The sequence below is a fragment of the Balearica regulorum genome, chromosome 4, assembly GCF_011004875.1.
Source record: "Balearica regulorum gibbericeps isolate bBalReg1 chromosome 4, bBalReg1.pri, whole genome shotgun sequence".
In the NCBI taxonomy this organism is placed as follows: Eukaryota; Metazoa; Chordata; class Aves; order Gruiformes; family Gruidae; genus Balearica; species Balearica regulorum.
Window position 1 is genome coordinate 69,550,990 of NC_046187.1, and position 23,510 is coordinate 69,574,499.

The 23,510-nt window shown below is 44.2% G+C and overlaps 3 protein-coding genes across 3 annotated transcripts; 1 reads left to right on the forward strand and 2 right to left on the reverse strand.

The window, feature by feature from the left end:
- Positions 1-3,411: 3,411 nt before the first annotated feature.
- Positions 3,412-4,892, reverse strand: CFAP184 (cilia and flagella associated protein 184). Its single transcript, XM_075750776.1, has 2 exons — positions 4,245-4,892; positions 3,412-4,020 (listed from the first exon to the last, which is right to left on the reverse strand). Exons 1-2 carry the CDS (start codon positions 4,890-4,892, stop codon positions 3,466-3,468), a joined length of 1,203 nt encoding a protein of 400 aa, XP_075606891.1. The 3' UTR covers positions 3,412-3,465.
- Positions 4,893-5,336: 444 nt separating this feature from the next.
- TADA2B (transcriptional adaptor 2B) lies at positions 5,337-11,639 on the forward strand. Its single transcript, XM_075752541.1, has 2 exons — positions 5,337-5,642; positions 6,885-11,639. Exons 1-2 carry the CDS (start codon positions 5,373-5,375, stop codon positions 7,875-7,877), a joined length of 1,263 nt encoding a protein of 420 aa, XP_075608656.1. The 5' UTR covers positions 5,337-5,372; the 3' UTR covers positions 7,878-11,639.
- Positions 11,640-13,486: 1,847 nt separating this feature from the next.
- GRPEL1 (GrpE like 1, mitochondrial) lies at positions 13,487-19,658 on the reverse strand. Its single transcript, XM_075752542.1, has 4 exons — positions 19,493-19,658; positions 18,358-18,526; positions 16,693-16,774; positions 13,487-14,404 (listed from the first exon to the last, which is right to left on the reverse strand). Exons 1-4 carry the CDS (start codon positions 19,561-19,563, stop codon positions 14,058-14,060), a joined length of 669 nt encoding a protein of 222 aa, XP_075608657.1. The 5' UTR covers positions 19,564-19,658; the 3' UTR covers positions 13,487-14,057.
- Positions 19,659-23,510: the final 3,852 nt, after the last annotated feature.

Below are 23,510 nucleotides of genomic sequence, written 5' to 3' on the forward strand. Positions count from 1 at the left end.
GATCACCTTTTGTCAGTGTAATTCAGAAATTAAAAATTCAAGTACCTGTTTCTTCACAGGCTTCTTTAGCAGTTTTTGTCCAAAATCAGGACTTTGGGACATTTAAGTATTGCAGGTGGAGGATTTTTTGGTAATGCTTTCCAAGTTCTTCTTTTAAAATACCTGTTATATTACCTTTGACATTTAGAAGATTTGATACTTAATTGTGCCCATGGTTTAATCCATTTCATGTGCCCTTCTCTGGACTAGGTCTGAGATCTGATAAATTTATTATGGAAAACAGATGTAAATACATCTTTGTGAGATGTGCGGAACTCAGAAATGCTTGAACATCTCATCCTTTCTCTGTTTTCAAAGAAGAAATCTTGGTTTATTGCAAGTTTCATAATCACAAGGCATTTCTGTGCTCAAGGCAGTAGTATTGTTTTAATTCTTATATAGGCATAACTTCAGAGGTTAAGGTGGAGAAGTTTCCTGTTGCTTGCTTACCTGAAAAGAGGTTAAAGCACCAAATAAAAGATAAATAAAAGCAGGGGAGAGAAGGCAGTACCTGTGCAACAAGACAGCGTGGGGAATGCGGTCAAAGACTCAGCTGCCATGGTTCTAGTTCTCTGGTAAACACATCTCTCACTTCCGTGTACTGAAGTATCTTACTGTTTGATTTGCTGGATTAGAACATAAAATCAGAATTGCTTTATATACGCCTGTACCAATTTGATACTGACAGAGCTTTATATTTTGTCTATTACAGGAGTTGCATAAAATTGCTCAAAACCAAATTTACTTTTCCTTACCAGTTTCCCCAGTATAAATTCTGATCTGTTTGAAGAGAAGTGAAATACTTTTCCTGCATGCCAGCACATGAGGTTAGGAAATAAAAAGACATTTGTCTTTATTGCTTCCTGATGGAATGTTTTCCTGTATTTATAGGAGGAAAACAGGAATCTGTGATCTTCGTCCTTGAGGTGCTTTGGAAGGCCGAGGTAGCAGTGGGCTGTGTCAACAGCTCAGCGCTAAGAAAAAAAGGCCGGGAGACAGTGTGTGAACTATAAGCAAATGTCTTAGTAGTATTTGTTTCAGCAGAAATAATTCAGTTCAGGAGGTATACTGTCAACCTCATTTGCACCCTGAATTCTTGCCTTTTCCAGATGTCAAACATGCAGCAATGAAAAGCATCTAAGATTTACTTTCCCTCCTCCTCCCTGCATCTGCCTACATTTGTTGCTCAAAGGTGTTTAAGAAGTTAAAGGAAGGGTTATATGTCTTAAGCCAAAAGCAGCAAGAAGTGTAAGAAATTTCCTGGCAGGAATTTTTAAGCCGTCAAAACAGGTAAAAGTAACTTCTCTTAGGGAGATGACTGCTGATCATCCTTAATTATTTATTGAAAACAGCTTTGTGGAATACCAGGTGGCTACTTGTGCGAGAGCCACTCTTTCAGCCGGAGAAGAGCTTGCTTTTGGTAATGAGACTTAAGATGAAAGGTACTGATTTTGGTGTCGTTGTTTGGTTGGTTGGGTTTTTTTTGTTTTGTTATGGCAATAAGTGGTTGGCAGTTACACTTGTCTCCCTTTACTGTCCAGCAACAAGACATAGGTAGGTCTACTGGTATTTTGTGAAAAGTTTTTGATCAGTTGTGTAATGTCTCTTCATGAATAGAGTGTTTGAGCTGCTGAAGATAGAGTACTTCAGTAGGTGTAGAACAAGAGCCCACACTGTTCCACTGTGTTTATGCAGTAGTTGTGCAGAACTGTAAGGACTTTAGAAGAATATAACCAACTTGCTACTGTGTGATTGCAGTAAGAGTAAGAAATTAGTCTTCTCTCATTGCCCTATGACAAAAGAAGATTTAAACCTTCAATAGTATAATAACCGCTTTAATTATGTTTTGTCTGAGGCAACTCGGAAAACAGAGTTCAGAGATGATTTAAAAGAGGCATAAACCATTCCTAGAAATGTCTTTTTGTAAGTTTATCTACTTACCCCTATATAAGCATATGCAATGACTTGTGTACTTTGTTTAAATGCATATGCAACTTACTTTGGAACTAGAGCCAGCAGTTCAAACACAGCTCAGCAATACCGGTCCCACAGGGTGTAATTCCAGCCTGTGGTGGAAAACCAAAAGACTGCTCCTACTCTTTCCCACTGGGATGTGGCTTCTTCCCTGCAAAATTCTCAGCCTTTGAACACTTAAATCTAGGCCTTTAATACTCAACTCTGACCACCAAAAATGGGACTAAAGATTGCTGATCTGTCTAGGTGAAGTAGTGGAATCACTCACAGAAGGTAAGAATTAATTTAGTGTCCTCTTGACTAGGATAGAGCTATTTTCCTTTGCCTAGCAGCTGGTGTAGTCCTGTGTTTTGGATTTAGGATGAGAATAACACTGGTAACACACTGATGTTTTAGTTGTTGCCAAGCAGTCAGGGACTTTTCATCTTCTCATACCGCCCTGCCAACAAGAAGGCAGGGAGCACACAAGAAGCTGGGAGGGGGCACAGCCAGGACAGCTGACCCAAACTGGCCAAAGGAATATGCCATGTTGTATGACATCATGCTCCATATATAAACTGAGGGGTTGGGCAGGAGGTGGCATGGCTTTGGAACTAGCTGAGCACTGGTTCTGGGTGGTGAGAAATTGCGCTGTCCATCATTTGTTTTGTATAGTCTTTTATCATCACCACCATCTTTCTTTTCTGTCTTGTTAAAGTGTGTTTATCTCAATCCACAAGTTTTTTTTCCTTTTACTGGTCTAAGATGTTTCTATATTATCAACAACCATCCTATGCCTTAAATCAAAAATAATGCTACAATAGCAGCAGCAAGAGGTGCAGGATATAGATCAGTCTCATAGTCACCGGTTGCCATGGGGGAATTGGAGTTTAAAGAACATAGTATTTTGAAAGAGGAAGCTGCTTCCTGTAACTAAAGCTCTCTGAGCTGTACAGTCGTAAATGTGTAAATGTTTTGTTGGTTGCTGCCTTTTTTCATCAGCCTTTTTATCTGGAATTCTGATATACCACAGTTGAGCAATGCAGAGGGGACTGAAACGGTGATGGGCTTACACTACTCTCTACCTCTTCACACACCATGAATGAGGAGGACAAAGCTGAGTACCCTCTAAAACTGTAAAAGCTGAAAGAGCAAAAAAATCAAGACCTCTAGTTTTGAGTGATGAGATTTATGTATTTATATATTATTATTTACTGGATACTAAGATGGTTTTCCAGAAGCGTAGGCTTTTGACTGTGGCTTTTTTGTTTAAGATAGGTACGTGTATTTGGTTCCATTCAAAATAAGTAACTACTGTAATCTCTCCATTGAATGCATAATACCATCACATCATTTAGAAAAGGCTTTTTCAGGAGTGTGGTGTAATGTATTCCCCAGGACTTACTACAGAGAATCATGTTAAAAATCATAGTTATGGAAAACTCCTTTGTTTATTTCTTTTCTGTGCCGCCTTCAGCTGTCCTCAGCAAGGAAAAAGGAATTAGCTTCCTTGATTTTTTTCTGAATTCCCCTACAAGTAAGGATCAGAGCTGCGTGGTGACGTTTCAGTGTTTCCAGTCGCTGACTTAGCAGCTCTACAGTATCCACCGTTTCCTCAAAGTCCCGAAGTAGTATCTTATTTCCGAGCAACTCACATTTCTGCTGCAATTTCAAATTGTTTCTCCGCAGTCTGTCTCTGGCCTGTTTGGTTTTGGTCAGAATGTCTCTCTTCTGTGACAAGACAGTCTCAATGTCCATCAGTTCAGCCCTTCTGCCTTGATTCTCAGCTTCCACAAACTGTAGTTTTTCCCTGAACTGGCTGAGAACGCATACTGTGTTCGATACCTTCTTTTTGAGCTTCAGGATTTCATCACTGAGGTTATCAATCTTTTCATTGTGCTTCTGATTCTCTTCCTTCATGTGCTCAAAGTCCATAAAATGTTGCCCTACTGCCGGTTCCCCCTGAGCTTTCAAGATGGTTTCAAGGTTTTGGATTTCATGCTTCAGCTTGATGTTTTCCACCCGGGCCTAGAGGAGTAGAAATAAGAGAAGCATTAATCTATTTCTTTAATCCTTGCCTTGCTAGGGAAGAAGCGCCTCCGTGTAAAACACATCATGACAGTAATAAGGGTCGATGTTCAGGGAAGGAGGTACCCTAGCTGTCAGAAGAGGAAGAGGCTGGCCTTTTCAAAAATCTGACGAGAAGACAGAGATGAGACAGGCTGCAGCTCTAACAGGGGCCTCAGCCTCACCTCACGCACTTGCTGTTCTTTGTCCCACTCCCTGGCCTGGGCCCGGTCCGCCGCCTTCACCGCCGCTTCCCTGCCGCCCAGCCGCCGGCCTAGGCTGAAGACGGCCACCGCCTTCTTGCGGGCCTGGAAGGCGGCCCACTCGGCCTGGGCCCGGGCCTGCCGCTCCTCGCCGCCCCGCCGCCGGGCCTCCACCTGCTCCCGGCAGGCCGCGGCCGCCCGTTCCCGCTGCTCTCGCAGCTCCCGCAGCAGCCGGAGGCGTTGGCCGTACAGCTGCGGCCCGCCCGCGCCCAGCTCCTGCCGCGGCCGCCTCTCGCCCTGCCGCAGCCGCAGCAGCTCGCCCAGCCGCAGCTGCAGGCGGGCGCTGACCTGCCGCAGCCGCTCCCGCTCGCCCGCCAGCCCCCGGTGCTGCTCCAGCAGCTCCGCCCGCTCCCGACGCTCGGCCTCGCCCTCCTCCCCCACGTCCGGCTCCTCGCCCGCCGCCTCGCCGCTCCTCCGCTCGGCTCCGCCGGGGGCGGACGGGGCCTCTCCCGCGGCACCGCCCCTGCCGCTGGCCGCCTCCTCCTCCCCGGCCCCGCCGGCTGCTGGCGCGGCTCCTGCGGTCCCGCCGCGACCGACGGCTCCTCGGCACCCGGCACCCGGCGGCTCCATCTCCTCCAGCGCCGGATCCTCAGGCTTCGGCCCCGCCGGGACGCCCGGCCAGCACCTCGGGCCCCGGCCCTCCCGCGGCCTCCTCCGTGGTCGGGCTGCTCCCCGCTTCCTTCGTTGCCCGGGCAACGGGACTCGGCTCCGCTGGCCGGCCCCGCCCCTCTCCCCGTGGCGCCGGCTCGGCCGCACCCCCTCGTCTCGGACTACCACTCAGCGACGGGGTCGCTCGGGGTCGCCCCTCCGATTGGTCGCTGGGAAGGAAGACGGATCCCGATCGGCCAATCCGAGCTGTTCATTTATTTTAATACCACCCGCGCCCAGGCGCGTCGGTCCCATTGGCCGGCGGTCCGAGAGGAGGGCCCGGCCTTCCGCGTCCATTGGCCGTTCGCAGCGGGGCTCCGCCCGTAGGGCGCGCTGCCATTGGCGATACCGGTGTGGGGGCGTGTCGGCGCGTGCGCGCGGCCTGTCGGCGGGCGGGGTAAGATGGCGGAACTGGGGAAGAAGTACTGCGTGTACTGCCTGGCCGAGGTGAGCTCCCTGCGCTTCCGCTGCACCGAGTGCGCCGACATCGAGCTCTGCCCCGACTGCTTCTCGGCGGGCGCCGAGATCGGCCCGCACCGCCGATGGCACGGCTACCAGCTCGTCGACGGCGGCCGCTTCACCCTCTGGGGCGCCGAGGCCGAGGGCGGCTGGAGCAGCCGGGAGGAGCAGCTGCTGCTGGACGCCATCGAGCAGTTCGGCTTCGGCAACTGGGTAAGGGCCGCGGGCCGGGCTGCCGGCGGCGGGGGCGCGTCCCGCCTGACAGCGAGGGAGCAGCGGGGCAGCGCCGCCCCTCAGGCCGTGGGCGGGCCCGGCCTCCTGCGGCGGGCGCTGCCCTGTGCCGAGGGCGGCGTCGCCCCTGCGCGGGGTGGCGGTGGGGCAGCGGGTGCGTGGGGCCGCGGGCCGCCGCTGAGCGGGGAAGCCGCCGGCCGGAGGAGAACCCGTAGGCCTCGGAGCAGCGGGGGCCGTGCGCGGCCCTGACGGGGCCCCGGTGTCACGTCCCGCTCCGCAGACCCCCAGCGCGCCGCCGAGACGGCGGCTTCCCTGGCTGGCAGGTGCAGGCGGCTCCGTGCCGGGATGGTGGCCGTACCTGGGCTACTTGCGGGAGAACCGGTGGCCAAAGGACGCTTCAGGTGTCCCAGACCTGTCCCGCCTCAAGTTCTGGCGTGTATGTCCTCCCCAGCCTGTCTGTGTCACAGATCTTACCCTGTACCCTCTTCTTCTCGGTGTTCGGTCTCATCCTTCTGTATGTCGCAGCTGTAAACTTGCCTCTTGCTTTCTAAGTCAGTATACAGGCAGGCTTGCTTTTTAAAAAAGGAGTAAAAAGCATCATCGTTTGGTTTGCCAACTGTTACTTGATTCTCAGTGGGGTTTTTTTTCATTAGTTGTAAAGAATTTTATCTTTCAACATCTTAAAGTTTATGATCGTTGTAGCTTGTTTTAGTTCTTAAATAACTGGAAAAGAGTAAATAGTATCTTTCTTACTGTAAATACTATCCTCATTTCTATATTGCTCTAAAAGTACTCTAGCAGCACAACATAAATAAGCAAAATCCAAGCAACGTAGTGATCTCGGCACTGGCTTGGAACTTGGAAAACCTCCTGGTGATGACGAGCTGACGTCTTGAGAGAGCGGTGGATGCTTGGGAATCACCATGTGGCTGCAGCGGCTCCATGGTGTTCCTGTACCCGGAGGGTCTGATGCAGCTTGCCTTAGTGATGGTCCTGGTGCTCTTTTCATGGCTTACGTGCCCCTGTGCGCTTATAAATAACTTATCTGGACCTAAAAATGCAGATCTGATGGAAGCGTGGCTAATTTCAGTCTTGCTAAAAAAGTTTAGGTGTTGTGAGTTGGCTTTTGAGGAGCAGGGAAGGAGTCACGCTCTTACCTAAGCACACGTTATGCTGGAGATGTAATGGGAATCATTTTATCATTCCTCCTTATTTTCCATTTAGGAGGACATGGCTGCTCACGTGGGAGCATCCCGAACCCCTCAGGAGGTGATGGAACACTATGTGAGCATGTATATCCATGGCAACCTGGGAAAAGCCTGCATCCCTGACACGATTCCCAACAGAGTAACGGATCACACGTGTCCCAGTGGCGGCCCGCTTTCTCCCAGCTTGACCACGCCGCTCCCACCGTTGGATATATCGGTGGCTGAGCAGCAGCAGCTGGGATATATGCCACTTCGGGATGACTACGAGATCGAATACGATCAAGATGCGGAGACTCTGATCAGCGGCCTTTCGGTGAACTACGATGACGACGACGTGGAAATAGAGTTAAAAAGAGCTCACGTAGACATGTACGTAAGGAAACTCAAGGAACGGCAACGGCGGAAGAACATCGCGCGAGACTATAACTTGGTACCGGCCTTTCTGGGGAAGGATAAAAAGGACAAGGAGAAAGCTCCCAAACGAAAGATCACAAAAGAAGAGAAGGAGTTGAGGCTGAAACTGCGGCCTCTGTACCAATTCATGTCTTGTAAGGAGTTTGAAGACTTCTTTGAGAACATGCACAAGGAGAGGATACTTCGAGCAAAGATTCGGGAGCTGCAGCGGTATCGTCGAAATGGAATCACCAAAATGGAAGAGTCAGCAGAATACGAGGCAGCCAGGCATAAACGGGAAAAGAGGAAGGAGAACAAAAACATAGCTAGTTCCAAGAGAGGGAAGGAAGATGGTAAAGAAGGTGAATTTGCTGCCATTGAAAACCTGCCTGGCTTTGAACTGTTGTCCGATAGGGAAAAGGTGCTCTGCAGCTCTCTAAATTTGAGTCCCGCCCGTTATGTGACTGTAAAAACTATAATCATTAAAGACCATCTCCAAAAAAGACAAGGAATTCCTTCCAAGAGTCGCCTTCCCAGTTACTTAGATAAGGTACTGAAGAAAAGGATTTTAAACTTTCTAACAGAAAGCGGTTGGATATCCAGGGATGCTTCATGAAACTCAGCTGATCTGAAAAAACACAGCAGAGGCCCATTATAGCCTCAAGGACTCCGTTATTTTTTCCTTCCCTCCCCAAAGATATAGAAATTATGTCACTTCAAACAAAAAAAAGCAAATACATAAATCCCCACAGTATTCATGATCCATGGTTTAAATAGACTTTTGCTTTGGATCATGGAAAATACTTAATTGTGAAACTCTACATTGGATTTCACTGCTTTTGGTAATTGGAACAGATTTCTTCCATGTGAAGTTACTTGAGTCCGGTAGTCCCAGAGTAGTTACTTTACTCCTCACTATTGGACAAACGAGTATCAGTGTAATCCTTGCTTTTCTTTGAAGGTGGGAGAGTTTCTTGCGCTGGAAACTTTCTTCTCCCTTTGTTTTGTGGGGTTTTTTTTTTGCATAACGCTGGCAGCAAAGTGAAGCTTATGAAAGTCCTGAGCTCAGGAGCACGGTGAGCGGGGATTTTTGTGACCATTGCTAAGCTTTTGCTCCTTAGTAACTGCAGCCAAGGTGCTGGGACAGCCAGGCGAGAGTTTCTGTCGAGGGATAAGCCATGGCAGGGAGGGGAAGGAAAGAAATGTCGTAGGTAGGTGAGGTATCTTCAGGTACTTGTGCTGTGAGAAGGGTTCTTGAAGAGCTGCCTTCACACCCAGCTGGTCCAGATGTAGCTTTGACTTGAGTTTTTGCTGACACAGACCCCGCTGAAGCTTTGATGTTAACTTGTTAGTAGCAAAGTTGCAGGAGTACAGGGCAGCTGTGCTGCTGTGTTCTGGAAGAGCTGTCAGCGCTTACTGTGAAGGGGCTGATTTGGGCCAGGAATGGGATTTGGGGAAAATTGACAGTGAGTTGTCTTGCAGCAGTTGAGCCTCAGGCAGCGAAATCACTGTTTCCTCTTGCAGGGGGCAGCCTACTCCTGCTTTGGTCTCTGTAACTTCTGAGCGTGTATGGGCTGAGGAGGCGTAGCTGCCTCCCAAGTTTGGTTGGGAGGGACAGAGAAAGGGAGCGAGATTCTCAAATGGATAGTGATCGCTGAGATTGCATTTTTGTTTTTAAAAAGCAAAGTGATAGAGTTGAGGTCAAAATGCACAGCTAATGCACTCTTGAAGAACGGAGCTGTAAATCAGCTGTTGCAGGGTTCCAACTGCACGTACCTTGACACGGACTGGACTAAATGTGTGGAAGTTGAAGTTACTGACATGGTAGGACTGTGAATGCAGCCCACTGCAGTGAGAACAGCTCACCTCAAGTGGTAACTCATCACAACTCATAGGAACTAGTCTGAAGTGGGCGCTCATGACAGACACCAGCTGGTGATGTAACACAGCACGTAACAGCAATACCTGATCCACAGTACTGTCCTAGTAAGATCCACTGATGAAGGGAAGGGAGGGCTAGAAAAGGATTTATATACTCCGTTCATCCTTAAATTCCTGTGCTGTTATTTAACCAAATGAATAAAAAATGGTGGTTGCCACATGGAAGACAGCACAGTGTTACTTGTGCCTCTCTGCTGGTCACATCCAGAGCAAGAAGCGGTGACCGGAGGCCAGCTGGGCAGGTCTTCTGGAGTGCAGGTGTGCCAAAACAGGGACCTTGACTAGCTGCGGAACAAGTGCAAGCACTGGAAATGTAATCTTGGTTTGATGCTTTGGGCTGTAGTCAGTGAGGATACCACAAAATCTTAAAACAGTATTAATTCTGCAACTTGGCAGAGGTATACTGATCAGAACTGGGTTTCAGTTAATATATCCAGCATTACCAAAATAGTGTTACCAGTGAATTTAGAACAAAAGGGGTACAATTATAAAGCCAGCATTTGTAAGGAAGAAAAAAACCAAAACTCTAGTGCCTTTTTCTTTTGAGCTTGTGATGTTATGTCCCGTCAAAAAAGGGAAGGGCTGCATCCTCTCAGATGTAATACTTTGTTTGGCTTACCTATAAGTGGTTTGTTGTGGAATACCTGAGACAAAGCTGCCTCTCCTTGGCAGCAGTGGCACTAACTGCGATGTGCTGAGTAGCTTGAAGGACCACTCCCACCCTATGTGCATGTACAAACGGCACACAAGTTCATAAGGTATAAACCCTTGGTTATTTTCTCTGTCCTACTCCTGTGGAAAGCAAGCTCAGCTCAGCCTTTCTTTCTAGTATTTCAGTTACACAATTTGGTTCTTCTGTAACTTGTTGCCCACCTGCCGTAACACACCATTACTGATAGCATTCTGGAGCCTGAACTCTGCATGTAACTGGGAGTTTAAAGGAATTGTTTTGGTTTTTTTTTAATTATTATTTTTCTCAAATCTGTGACTTTTATATTTTTACAGTGTTTTGGCACATCTAAGTCTAACTGAAGCAATAGTCTAAAGCCTATCTGAACAATAATTTTAAAAAAAAAAATCTAGGCACCAACAAGTCATTTAAATGTTGAAGTGAATTCTGCATTTACACTTTGTAGTTTCTTAATTCCTCAGCCCCTCCAAAATATTTCTTTGGTGCTAGACGTAACTTATTGAACATCAAAGTGAATGTAAAATAAAGTATTTTTAATGTATGAAATATGGATATCAATATTTATTTTATACTTGCAAGCAAATTCAAGGTGGTAAATGTTTGCTTGAGCAAATTCTAGTCCCTTGGGAAGGGCTTCCCTAGAAGCAATGTCTCATTGTCAGCTATGCTTTTGATTTTAAAGGTGACTTGCACTAGAGGATGCTGCTGTTCCATATTTTCATGTGGAACTGATTTAGTCTAAGCATTCCTTTGTTATGAGCTGCTGTTTTTGTTTGTTTGTTTCTAAGTTGAGATGCAGTTATCTTAACCCAGCAACTTACTTACTAGAGCTATGCTGCTTCTCTTCTGTGGTGAGGGGGCTGAGAACAAACATGGCAAAGAGCTCTTCAGCTTGTATCTTGTGTTGATCTGGAAGTGCTTCCTGTACTGTACAAATAACCTAGCCTTCATGTTGCTTATGAAAAGGTGTTTTAAATGCTTAATGCTCTGACTTTTCTAATTAAAGATATTACTAATGATAGTATCTGTCTTAACAGCATTGATGTAAGCCTATGAAAATGTGACACTCCATAAGCTGTTCGGAATACTGATCTTCTGCTACTGATAGAGGCAGCAACAAGTCTGTTTTAATGCTGTACGTTTACTTCAATCAGTCCAGTCCCAGTGATGTTTTACAGTAGCATTTGCTCACTAGGTAGCAAGGGAGCATTAGTCTCCATTCTGTGTGTACTACCCAGCGCAGAAGGGCTTGTTACAGGGTGTTCTGGATACAGACCCTCCTGCCCTATGCTCTGTTGCAGTCCCAGCAAGCATTAAGAACAGCATTAGTAGGTTTGCACAAGTCTCTTGACCATAAACTGCCTTGTAAATCGCACAGACTAAGCACTCCACCATTCTTCTCTTGTGCGGTAACTGCATCTAATTTCTTTGCAATTGTAACAGACTTCATTAGCCTTTTGGTTTACTATTTCTTCTTGCAAAATGTTTTTTGCATGTGCTCCAGTTGCTCTTAAGTGATAATGCATTAAATACTGTGAAGGAAGGTACCTGGTGAGCATGTTCAGCTCATCAGCTTCTTCCTTAAAGGGAATGTTGCACTCATTTGCGTAGTGTACTGGCGGAGCTGTGCCAGACACACAAATGCCTGTGCTGAAATCATGTAAAACCTAACTGATGTTGTGCACACTCAGCATTTTACTAGGTTTTTGCATTGTATATTGGTAAATAAACTTGTATTAAAGTTTCCTTCCATTATTGATTAATGGTAATGTAGCTTGCCTAATGAGGAAAATGGCTAAAGCCTTTGCCATACCAAATGGCAATGTGTTTTTGCCAAATGACAACAGGTGGAGAAGTGGTCTTATGACATAGCTAAATGAGAGGTACTACTGGTAGCTTTGTAGGCTGCTCTCATGCTTAAGTTTCCCAACCACCTCCCTCTGATCTTTGGTGCTTCTTACTGTTTTATGGCAGAGCACACAGGTGGTTTGAGCTCTCAGTAAAGACAGAACTTCTCCTTGCTGAAAGCCATTCTGAAAGGGCAGGCCAAGGAAGAGGAACCACTTAAATGAGACAGTTATCAGCTTTAAAGATACTAGTATGAGTCTTGTGCTGAACACTTAACAATAATTTGTGTTTAAGGACATCTTGAGTGAAGTAATGTAGTCCAAAAAAGACTGTGGGTGAGGCAGTGGAAAGCTCATTAACAAAATCTTAGTCTGCTAGGGAAGCTGTCCCTCTGTTTTAATTGTCCTACTGGCGAAACCTCCATATTAATGAAGTTACTATATTTAATTTAGATCCAGAGGGGTTGGGAGTGGGCTGAATGACACCTGACAGTTCTTAAAAGGTACATAAATTGACCCTGGTCCCTTTATGGCCTATCACTTGAGCACAGGTTCCAATCAAAGTGCAACAAAACCAGTTTCTTCAATCCTGCTTCACACAGCTACAGCATCCTCTAACCCAGATGGGAGTAAGTTACTTCCCAATTCAACGTAAGTAGATGGAATCCCCTTTTTTTTCCTCCTCTGTAGATTTGCACTCAATCTTTGTATTTTGATCCCTGTATTTGATTAGTTTAACAAAAATTAACACTGTAGTTGTTTTCTCACATGCATCAAAAATTATTGTCCCTCCCCTGCCCAGTCAAAGCATTGGTTTTCTTTCCTACACATGAGAAAGAATGAATGGATCCTTAAATATGACTAACCCTTGATCAGTAGTATGCACTTAGGTTTTTTCCTAATTAACTGTCCATTTCCCATGAGGAAAACCAGGACTGGGAAAAAAGCCCTAAAGACCAAGTAATCACTTCTCACCAGGAGTAGATCTAGTGTTCAGTAAGCTGTTGGAAACTCTGAAGCAAAAAAAAAGTAATCAATACTTGACCTTTAGGTAAGAAGCTCCTTAATCCAAGACAACCAGAAACAAGGGTGAAAAATTCAGAAGTACTTACTGTTTACCAGGTCCTAATAACATGCGTTAAGTTTGAAGTATCTGTCCTGTGTGTTAAATGTGCGGGCTTTGAGGATATAAGAGGACAGATGCTTTGTCAGTTGTGTAATTTGCCAAGTTCCATCCACTCCTATTCAGGTGACCAGACAAATGTAGGACAAAGCAGTCAGTCAATCGTGTCGTATTTAACCTGATTCTGCAAGGCTGGGAGCAGCAGGTGGAGTTAGACATGGCAAGAGCTGCATAGGGGAAAAGTCCTGTCGCAACTTAAGATCCAAGCTGAGTAAATGCAAGAAATGGAGTTGAAACTAAGTTCATGGGTTTTGAGCCACTTAATTGCATGCAATTATTTATGTAATTCTAAAAGACAGTATATATCAAACTCTTAGCTACTCACTTCTTTGGCTATTCTGGCTTTCAGCAGGGTTGTAACTACAGTTTGCATAACAAACTGATTGTAGAGCTTGGAAGTTACAAGACTACTAAAATTGTTTAAACCAATTTATACAATATTAAATTAAAAATCCAGAGATAGGATAAATTCTCTTGGTTCTTCAATGCCATACAAGTATTTGATGGTTTTCTTGAGTCAATGTTACTACAGAAGAAAAAGGGTTGAACAATTACAAAAGATGTCTACTCTCCATTGCCTTTTATTTACAGGTCAGAATTCACACAGGTTTCAATTTCACTTGTTGAGAAAGATGATTTCTGAATAAACAATCATCACATCAGTGTGTAACAGCTGATGGACACTTGCAGAAAATGGGTTATTTGCACTACTTCACCCACTTCTGCAACATCAGATTCCACAAAACGAAAGTGTTTGAACCACTATTTGGATTTTCAATCTACACACAGTGATAAATGTGAGATTGCAAAATTCTTGTGTTTTTGTTCCTTTCAATTTAACACACCTTCAGTAGCAATAGTTGTAAAAAAAAAAAAAAGTAATCTAATGTAAAGCATTAGAGGGCTTAATGGCTCTTGTATGTCACACTTAGGAAGAGAGAGAGCTTCCAGAACAGTGATGCTGAAGGCCACTAAACAGAAGAATTTCATCGGTTGCTTCATTTTCACTGGGAGACCCCAACCAGTTCATTTACACCTCTCAGGGGGCAGAGGAATAAGGAAAGCATGATGTAAGAGAAAAACCATCCAGCTGTTTAATAGTTGTATGGCATTTTAAATTCTCAGATTGAGCAGTTAAGCATCTTTCACAACACCCACCAAGGCAGGCCGCAGCGTACGCCCATGTAGCTTATAGCCGATCTTGGATACTAACGCAATAGTGCCAGGCTCCTTCCCTTCCATGGGAGCATGGAACAATGCTTCGTGTTCATACGGATCAAACTTGGCTCCGACAGGATTCAGTCTGAGCAGGCCATGTTTTTTAAACACTTTTTGAATCTGTACTTCTGTCATAACAAGACCTTCATATAAGCTCTTCAAGTGAGGATTTTCATCCTTAATTTCTTCTTTCGGAACACTTTCTGTTGCTTTCTCCAAAATGTCTGCAACTTCTAGTAAGTCCTTACAGAAGCTCTGAATCCCTAAAAAGAAATAGAAGGGAATGGGATAGTACCAACAAAAACCACCCCCAACACACAACCCCAAAACCTGGAGCAATGATCTGTGCTTTTAGATTTTTAACAAGATATGTGATACTGTAAACATTCTGGGTAAAACATCCTTGCCAGCTTTACTCGATGATACAGAACCATTACAGATACCTTGAAATCCATACCACCTCCTCTAGTTCTATGGAAAAAATGTGTTTCAACTTTTAATACTTAAAAGAGCTGACCTTAACAGTTAAAATTCTAATCAAAGTTACCAAAACCTTCAGATGGCTTAATGCAATTTCCTCATGTCTCTCTTATCCTGGGATTCATCTCAAGTTCAAAGTACTATGTTGCCCTATTCCTACCCTTTAATCTGATGTGCTAAAAATATTTGCAGAAGAAAAAGCATGTAGTCAGACTGATGAGGAGTCCAAGAGAAGAACAGGGATTCTTCCTTGAATGAAAAGAACTCACACCTCTCCCTCCTACTGCAAACCGCTTTTACAGAGTCCTATAAAGATTGAACAGTTCCTAAGCTAACGACAGCCCGTGTCCTGAAGCTGTTCTCTGGCTCACAGTACAAGAATCTGTAGAAATCATAAAAAAAAATCAAAATGATTCAGTAGAATAAACACATTTCCATGTAGAGGTAAGCCAATGAAAAACAGCACTGCATTTTGGTAGCCTTATTCTTTTTTTTTTTTCAGCCACAGGCAGTCTTTGTAATTCTAGCTCACATTTTAGATTTTTTTTTCCTTACCAAGGCATGGTAAGAACATTACTAGAGGACAAGTCTTCAGTTTAAACAAAAAACCACAAACAACCCTACAGAAGCACCTTGCAAGATCTATAGGGATCAGGTAGTTCTCAGGAAAGGAGTTTAACAACTGCATAACTCTGTAGAGACTCAAACTCTTTATAGAACAGTAACTAACAGTGTCCAAGTAGTTCCAAAAATGAACAAATTAATCAAGGTTTTAAATTAAAATTAAAACTGGTGAGGGCTGAAGTATTTCAAACATAGATTAACCAGTTGTCTAGTGATGTGGATCAAACCAAATTAAAAAAACTCTTCAGAAGGTGGCTTGGTTTGGTTTGTTTTTTGCCTAAGTTGTTTCTGCAGATACCTGTGACTGCATTTCTGTGAATTTATGCACATCTCAGAAATGAGTTTCTCTTCAACAGAAAAAGCAGTAACATATGAATGATAAAACTTATAATTGTGCAGATTACCTGTAATTTAGTTTTCATGAGGTATTTTATTTGAATATTTATTTCTGTTGTAGCATCTCTGAGCTCAGATTAGACTCAAAGTCCTTCTGCACTAAGTAGCATATTAGTGAAACAATGCTTAATGAAAATCAACTCCAGGACGAAGCATTCAAACATCCATGAAAACAGTACAAGAATACTATGTAATTGAGAAATGCTTTTGCTTACAGTACACATTAACTGAAGACCCTGTACTCAGAAGTTAAAACTTCTGTATTCAGAATTAAACTATACAGCTGTGTATAGTGTGTGGCAAAAACGGCCAACTCATTTTTCAAGCCAGAGTGACAGTCAAACACTAAGATGACATAGCACTCTGCTGCTGCAGTATTTGCATACAATTTCTGTTTTACAGATTTGTGTTTGAATTGTCAAAAAGCTAAAATTAGACATGAGTAGCCTGGCTCTCGAAGAAATATGTGTTTCTAGCACTCGGAGGCAGTGATTGTACATTCCTACCACTGAAAAGAATCCACCCAACTAAATGTATTACTTCTGTTTGAAAACTATGCCCTTCAAAAGAACAGAAAAATTACTTAAATATAAAAGGCTAAATCCCCTCCCCCAAACACATAAACACCAAGAACATAAAAACCCAAAGCAGAAGGAAAGCTAGTACTCCATGCTCTTGGTTCAGTTTTTTGCAGCCAGTTCTGAGACCAAAGCACGTGAAAAAGGCAAACTTCAGGCTGCAAACCTTACTAAAAAAAATAAAAATGTACTAGTGCAGTACATATCGTAAGAAATCAGGTAGCAAATTTACAGAAAGTTTCAAGTTATTGACTTCAGCAGTTTCAGTCTTGCCCTTGTCCATCAAGATGATTACAATTCTGATGCAAAGTGAGGAACTGTTCAAACCTCTCTGCCTCAAATACATTTTTTAACCAAGGAGTCAGAATTGCTGGGAAGTACAACTTGTCAAGACTGTGGGACAGTCAGCTCAATTTTCCAGGCTTTGCATTTCCTGGGTCTTAGGAGTATACACAAAAGGAGCTTCCACTGACCGTATAACTTTGCCTCTTCTACCAGTTTCTGGCTTCTTTGCCTCACGTTTTCAGCATCTGCCAAGGCACGCTTGTACTTGTCCTAAGGAAGGTAAACCAGTAACAGAAGAGATTTCATTCCTGGTGGTTGGGTAGTTGACATTAATTCAAAACAGCATATTCAGTGTAAAACAGCATTTTAAACAGTTACATAACCTAAACCCACCATACAAAGAGTAATCTGCAGACAACGTGCCAATTACCACAGCATCCTTCCTACCAAGGCAGATGTTTGCTTCGCTTCAATGCAAACAGAAGTGAGGGAAAGGAAGTAAGATGGGTTTCCAGACTCCCAGTATCTGTCAACGGATTAGCTGGAAAAAAATTTTAACTCTACAGATACATCAAGTTTTATGAATCAAAGATTTCTGCTTTTTCTGATATGTGTTCACAGAAAGCCTTTATCAGTCATAAGGTATTTTGACACTATGGCAAACAAGATTCAACCCAGTCACAACTTTCAAACTGTCTCTTCCCTCTCCAGACACACCACAGAGTGTCCTCCAGTCTTTTTGAAACTTTACAAAGTATGAAGTCTAACTCCTCTGTTGTTCAGGACAAGTTTTGGTGTATTCCTAGCAATATGGCCACCTAGCAGCAGATGTACTAAGAATGAAATTCAATAAACTTAGGCATTTCAGGTTGAGCGCTGCACCACCTAACGCAGAACTCCATGCTCTGAATTCCACTCTGAATATGCTTGACCTTCACATGCTAGCGAAGAATCTCAACACAGAATAAAAACAGTCAACAAGGTGACTGACGAGCAACATCAGGTAGCCAATAGCAAATGCTATTGACTGAGACATATCAGCTTTGTCCTGCAGTGCTTTGGGAAGGGCAACAGAAACAGAACTCAATCCACTTATGATCCATAGGTCCTGCTTCTATAGAAGGTTCTGGGCAACCTCTCAAAGTCTCAAATGCTCTAGAAAGACGTTTTACATAAAGCACTCATCCAGCAAAGCAACACTTTTGTTTAATCCACGTCTTCCACCTCTCAGGGCATCCTTCACCCTCTGCTGAAGTCACATATGGGAGAGAATGCGAGATACATTAGGTCAGTCAGAGGGAATGTGATGCTTTGGCCTTGTGTTTGAAGGGACCTCCAACAGAGAAGAAGGTTTGAAACTCCCACTTTTATGTAGTAAGTACACTATTATGTAAAAGCTAAGCATCATTAACCCCGACCTTTGAAAAGCCAGCAGCTGTTTTCAGAAAGCCTATACACACCACACACATCAACACGAGCCTACAAATACACACATGGAAGACACACTCAAACACTTCCATAGGTTTCCAAAAATTATTTCTCCACTGAGCAAAAACCTAAGTGAACTGAGTCAGCACAACTCAGTAACAAATTTTCAGGCTGAAGAAGGTCCAATTCCATCCAGAAATCAGAAAGAAACTATCTGAAATCTTAATTTTGGACCAGGGATGCATCTCAGGCCTTGTAGCATATCTAGTCTCAAGTTTAAAGAAATAATTGAATTGCAGGATTTTATTCAACAACTAAACAGCAGCCACAAAACTGTATCCAGATTGTGCACTGAAAACCTGTAATGAACACTCTTAGGTACGCAGCTTGTAAAATATGCAACCTGACAACCAAAAAACACTTACAGTAACTTCTTTTAGTTGTTCTTCCAGTTTGGCCTTTTCTTCAGTTAGCATTTTTTCAGCAGAGCTGGGTTCAACCTTCTGCTCATTTTGGCTCTGACTCTGGTCCTCTTCCAAGTTCTGGCCAGTATTTTTCTGTTGCGTTGCTACACAAAGCAGTCGTGGAGAAGTCCTAAGGCAAAAACATGTGGATGATATTAATCAGTTGCTTACTTTGTAAGATACTAGCATCTTATGGAAATACCGGACACTTTGTTTGACACATCAATGTCTACAACATTCTCACATTAAAGCACAAATTAATACAACAATCCTAGGTCTGTGAAGACTGTTTGCAAAACCTTTCATCACAAGTAACTGAACTTAGCCCATCTAAACTCTTGCAAAAAAATAACTTTGCTGCAAGGTAACAACCACTAGTCAGCAGCTTCTAAGTGTCTGTTACACTCAGTTTTAAAAGTCACAGCACTTTTATGGGGAATATGAGCTCATTTTCAAGACAGTACTTTATCAGGAAGCAGACCCAGTCTGCGTGATGCAATCACCCGCAACAGTGTCCTAGAAGACACACCAGTGAGAAGAGTGTTTGCCACTGATTGCTAGAGAGCAACGGAAAAGCGCCTCCTGTGTCACTGCTGTATCTCATTGCTCTATGGCAAATATCACGAACGGGCTAGTCCCCCTGAACATCACTGTTTATCCCTTCCTGACGTTTCTTAGGCTGAACTAGCCGAGCTACCTGAGCAAACCGGCTCACGGACGAGGCGGGTGGATCAGAGCTGCAATGGCCAAAGGCCTGGGCTCCCTGCAGGCCACGTTAAGACTGCAGGCCTGGGGGCCTGCAGACTCAAGACCGGGCCCGGAGGGTCCTGCAGCGCCTGGCCAGGCCACTCTCCCGGGGGAAGGCACGGGAAACCAGCAACGGGCAGAGGGGATGGGAGGGAGGTCGGCACCAGTCCGTCCCGGCGGCAGGAAGAGGCTCCCCGGCGCAGAGCCGGAGGGACGAGGGTCGAGGCTGAGGCACCCCAGCGCGGCGGGGCTGGGCCCCGCTCTTCTAGCCCGGCGGGGAGTGCAGCCCCGGACGCAGACCCGTCCCGACGCGCCCGATCCAGGCCAGGCGGCGCGGCGCGACCCTCACCTCAGGGAGAAGCTCAGCAGCGGATACCGCGGGCGCAGCGCGCCCCGCACGCACTGGGCCACCGCCGCCATAGCGCCTTCCTGCCCACCGACCACCTCAGCCCGCCCCTCCGGCCTCAGCGAGACCGCCGCCAATCAGCGAGCGGGTATGCTAAGAGTGACGCGGCCGAGGACCAATCCGAAAGGTGAATGCGTGCCCCTGGCCGAACAGGCGAGGTGGGGGGGTGGAGCCTGCAGCTCTTCCGGAGCGCTGCGGAGAACTCACGTGAGGAGCGCTCCCCTCGCCCCGCCTTGTGGCGGGGGGGGTGACGCAAGTGGGCGTGGCCGCGGGCCAGGCGAGGGGGCGGGGCTCGCGCCCTGAGGGCCATTTTGTTTCATGAGGGAGGCGGGTCGGTGGGTTGTGTTCACTTTGAGTGTGGGGCTCGTCTGGGCCCTACTGCCCATCTGCGGGGTGTTAAAGAGAAATGTCGGCAGCGGGACGCTGTGGGACGTAGCTGGGCACTGGCTAAGGTCAGGTGTCGGTCTTTTACTGTCAAAACCGGTCAGTGCAAGCTGGAGGCGGTTTGATGGCTGCAGGTGGTCCAGTCTAACAATCCGCATCTTTCCTGTGCGAGTTGTGACAGAAAAAGTTTGAAGATTGCACTCTTTTTTTTTTTTTTAATTACTGAGTAACTGTTGTCAATAGTTTGTCTGCAAACATCCTCATAGAGGTTTTCATCTTGTGTGATTATGGACGCTCACTATAACTGCTGTATGTACTCTTGCTGGCTAATCATGATCTAAAATCTTGAGCTTTCATTGAAACTGATAGCATTTCTAATCCCCTGCTTCCAAATGTGGCCACCTGCTTGCATGACCTGTTTGTGCAAGTGTCCTGTGGAGGCTATGGAAACCCTGCTCCGTGATACTTGGATGACTTTTTCACTTCAGCAGTGTTGTCAATTAGTTTGTCATTATCCTGTTAAAAGGCAAAAAAAAAAAAAAAAAATCAAGGTCACGCATTTATTGTACAGTCCCAAAGCGAGTGCTAGATTATTCACAGGTGCCTCGACAGCAGCTGTTAACCTGATTTTTGCATGTATTTGTGCCCTTTCCAAATGAAATCTGAAGGATAGAGAAGGTGCAGATTCCATAATGCAAAATCAGTAAATGTTATATTCAAGTGTATAATTAAAGTATTACTGAAAAAGCAGCTGCAGATCTCTGGCTTGCCCCATGAGAATCCTGCAGAAGTTAGGAACTTGCTACGTTCAGTCAAGCTTTGGCAGAGTGCACTAAGTTTTCATCATGGGCTCTGTTTGGCAGGTTTGCTTGTCTGTGATGTGTTGCTTCACAGGCTCTGCAGAACACAGGGTAAATGGTGTAACGAGTCCAGTGGCCTCATACTGTGACAACTGTTAGATCCCAAGGTGCCTCGCTGTCTCTTACAGTTACATGGATGTGGATTTCTCCTCTTGCGAGAAGATTTGGAAGAGCTAGAAGCATACCAATAAACACTCTTGGGTGACAAAAGGCAACCTCTTTAAGATAAGAAGCAAATGGTTTTGCAGTCCATGTTTTTTTATATTTTGGTGATCACTGTTTTGTGATGTGATGCTGGTACAGTCCAACGGATTGCCTATACAGAACACAGCAGAGAAAAAGGGTGTATGCCACGTGCTGTCCATACACAGAGTGGCTGTAGTGCTGTCAGTATCTGCTTTCTGGAAAGTAGATAAGCCACAAATTCCAAGCTTCACCCTCAGAAACACTGAAAGTAGTTGAAGAAATCTGTTAAAGATGCTGATAATGCTGAGGAAGGATCAGAGAGAACAAGGAGAAAAGTAGGAATAGCCATAAAGGATGGTACCCACAGAAAGCCATGAAGAAATGAGTCAGAGCAATTAAGTGGATCTTTAGGTCTGATGGAAAGATTATTGGTTCCTTACAAAACCTAGACAAGCAGTCTGCCTGTCTCATCTTTCTTGTCTGTTTTTTTTTTTTCCCTAACACCCTTAGCATGTAGCTTCCTATTTCAGCTTTTCTTTATTCCCTGCTGCCTACCATCTCTGAAAGTGATCACAAAATCACAGAATTGATAACAAAAGGTTGAGAAAAGTCAATTGCTAGCATGTCTCATTAATAACTGAGTAAAATATATTGGACTCAAAATTTCTGAAACAAGTTCCTTCTTGCATTAGGACCCATTTACCCCAAATAACAGTTCTTAGAACTTTTGCAAGCAAACTTTGAAGATAGTCCACAGTGAAAATGAATTTTGTTGTGATTTTCTCAGCTTGAACAGCTGTCAAAAAGCCCCACTGCTAGCACAGATGGATCAAGACTAAACAGCATGTGCAGCACAAAAGAAGAGCATGCGAGCTTACATGGAGCTTGTTTGCATCATGACTGATGTTGGCTGTAAGTACTGTCCCACTTTGACAAAAACCCCAACCTTTTTCATGCTTTGGCCTGACTTAGGCTATTGCAGTCTGGTCGGTTTTAATTGTAGTGCCACCTAGTGGGTTGGGTTTTGTTTTTAACTCAACTTAGGAGTATTCACCATCTACTGCTTGACTTGGTTGGCGGTCACAGATGTTCAGTAAAAAACAGTTTTGTTCTTGAGCAGTCCTCGTCATATCAAGTGATCGTTTGCTCTTCACATAAATACCAGGTTTGAATATGATTTGATGATAAGTGATGCTTATATTGAATTCTAAAACATTAACCAGCTGCTGCTTTTCAACTTGATGTGGTTAAAAATGACTCTAACCTCTAATTTCTGTGGACTAGTGATAGAATCAGGTAGTCCAGATATAATTCCCGGTTCCTTTAAGTCATGCACTTTGTGGTCTTGTGCAGTTATTTAACCTCATTTCCACATTTCTACAACTACAAATTAAGGGTAGTAGTCTTTCAGTACCTTACAAGAAAGTAGTTTAGAGAGCACAAGGGAATTTCTGTGATATTTTGAAAATTCAAAATGTCAACTGAATGATAAGTCTCTTTTTTATTATTAACATTGCACTTGTAGTAAAGAAACTTGTAATCCCTTGAGATGAAAAATGCCATAAATGCAAGATTTGTGCTTGAAAAGTCAAATGAAAAATTAAGGCATTTCTGTTTCTCTAAAAAAAAAAAAAAAGCTAGTTCTATCTCCTAATGCTAAGATATAGTCTATTGATATTCAACGAGCAAACAGAATGCCAAATGCCATTACATCTGTGTTTCAAATATGAACTGTATTATTAATGTTTTGAGGGTAAAAGCAAAAGGATATCGTATCTTCTCTGATCAGGTATATTATATGTCATCCTGATCAGAATCAGATATTGAGCTATGGTGGGAGTAAGTGGAAAAAAATACCAAAAAATATCTTTGTAAATATTCTAGCAGTGACCTTTCAAGCCAGTTACCAGGAAACACCTAAATCAAATTAAAAAAATGTTAATTTAGCTGTAAGACTGTTACTGAACTATTCAGCAGTGAAGACAAACTTGTTATTTATACCTGTGCCCTTTAGAAAAGATCTCAGATAAGACCACTTAGCCATAGTATTCTATAGTCTGTTGTGGAAAGATGTGTAGTGCAGAATTAAGAGACTGATCCATGTGTATAAAATAATAAAAAAATTTCCCCTGTAATGATTATTGAGGCTGAGGATTAGCTATACCTTGGATCCATTTCAGACAGAGGACAGGAAAGATTAATCATCACTTGAATCCAGAAACTTTAAATCATGAAATGCAGGTTGGGGTGTGGGAGGGAGATAATGTTACTTTATTTTAATTAGAGCAGTACTAACATGGTTAATCTGAACGTTCAGAATTTATAATTTTTAATGCAAACATTTTAAGAAATCTCTCCCAAGAGAGAATATGTAATACCTACTTTCTGCCTAGTTTCTCCTTAGGCTGAAAATACAGAATCATACATCTTGTTCTGATTATAAAGAGTACTTTTTGAGTTCCCATAGCTTTTTGCTAACTAGTTTGAAAGGTACATTTTGTAACTATCTTGTTGCCTGGAGAATGCTCTGG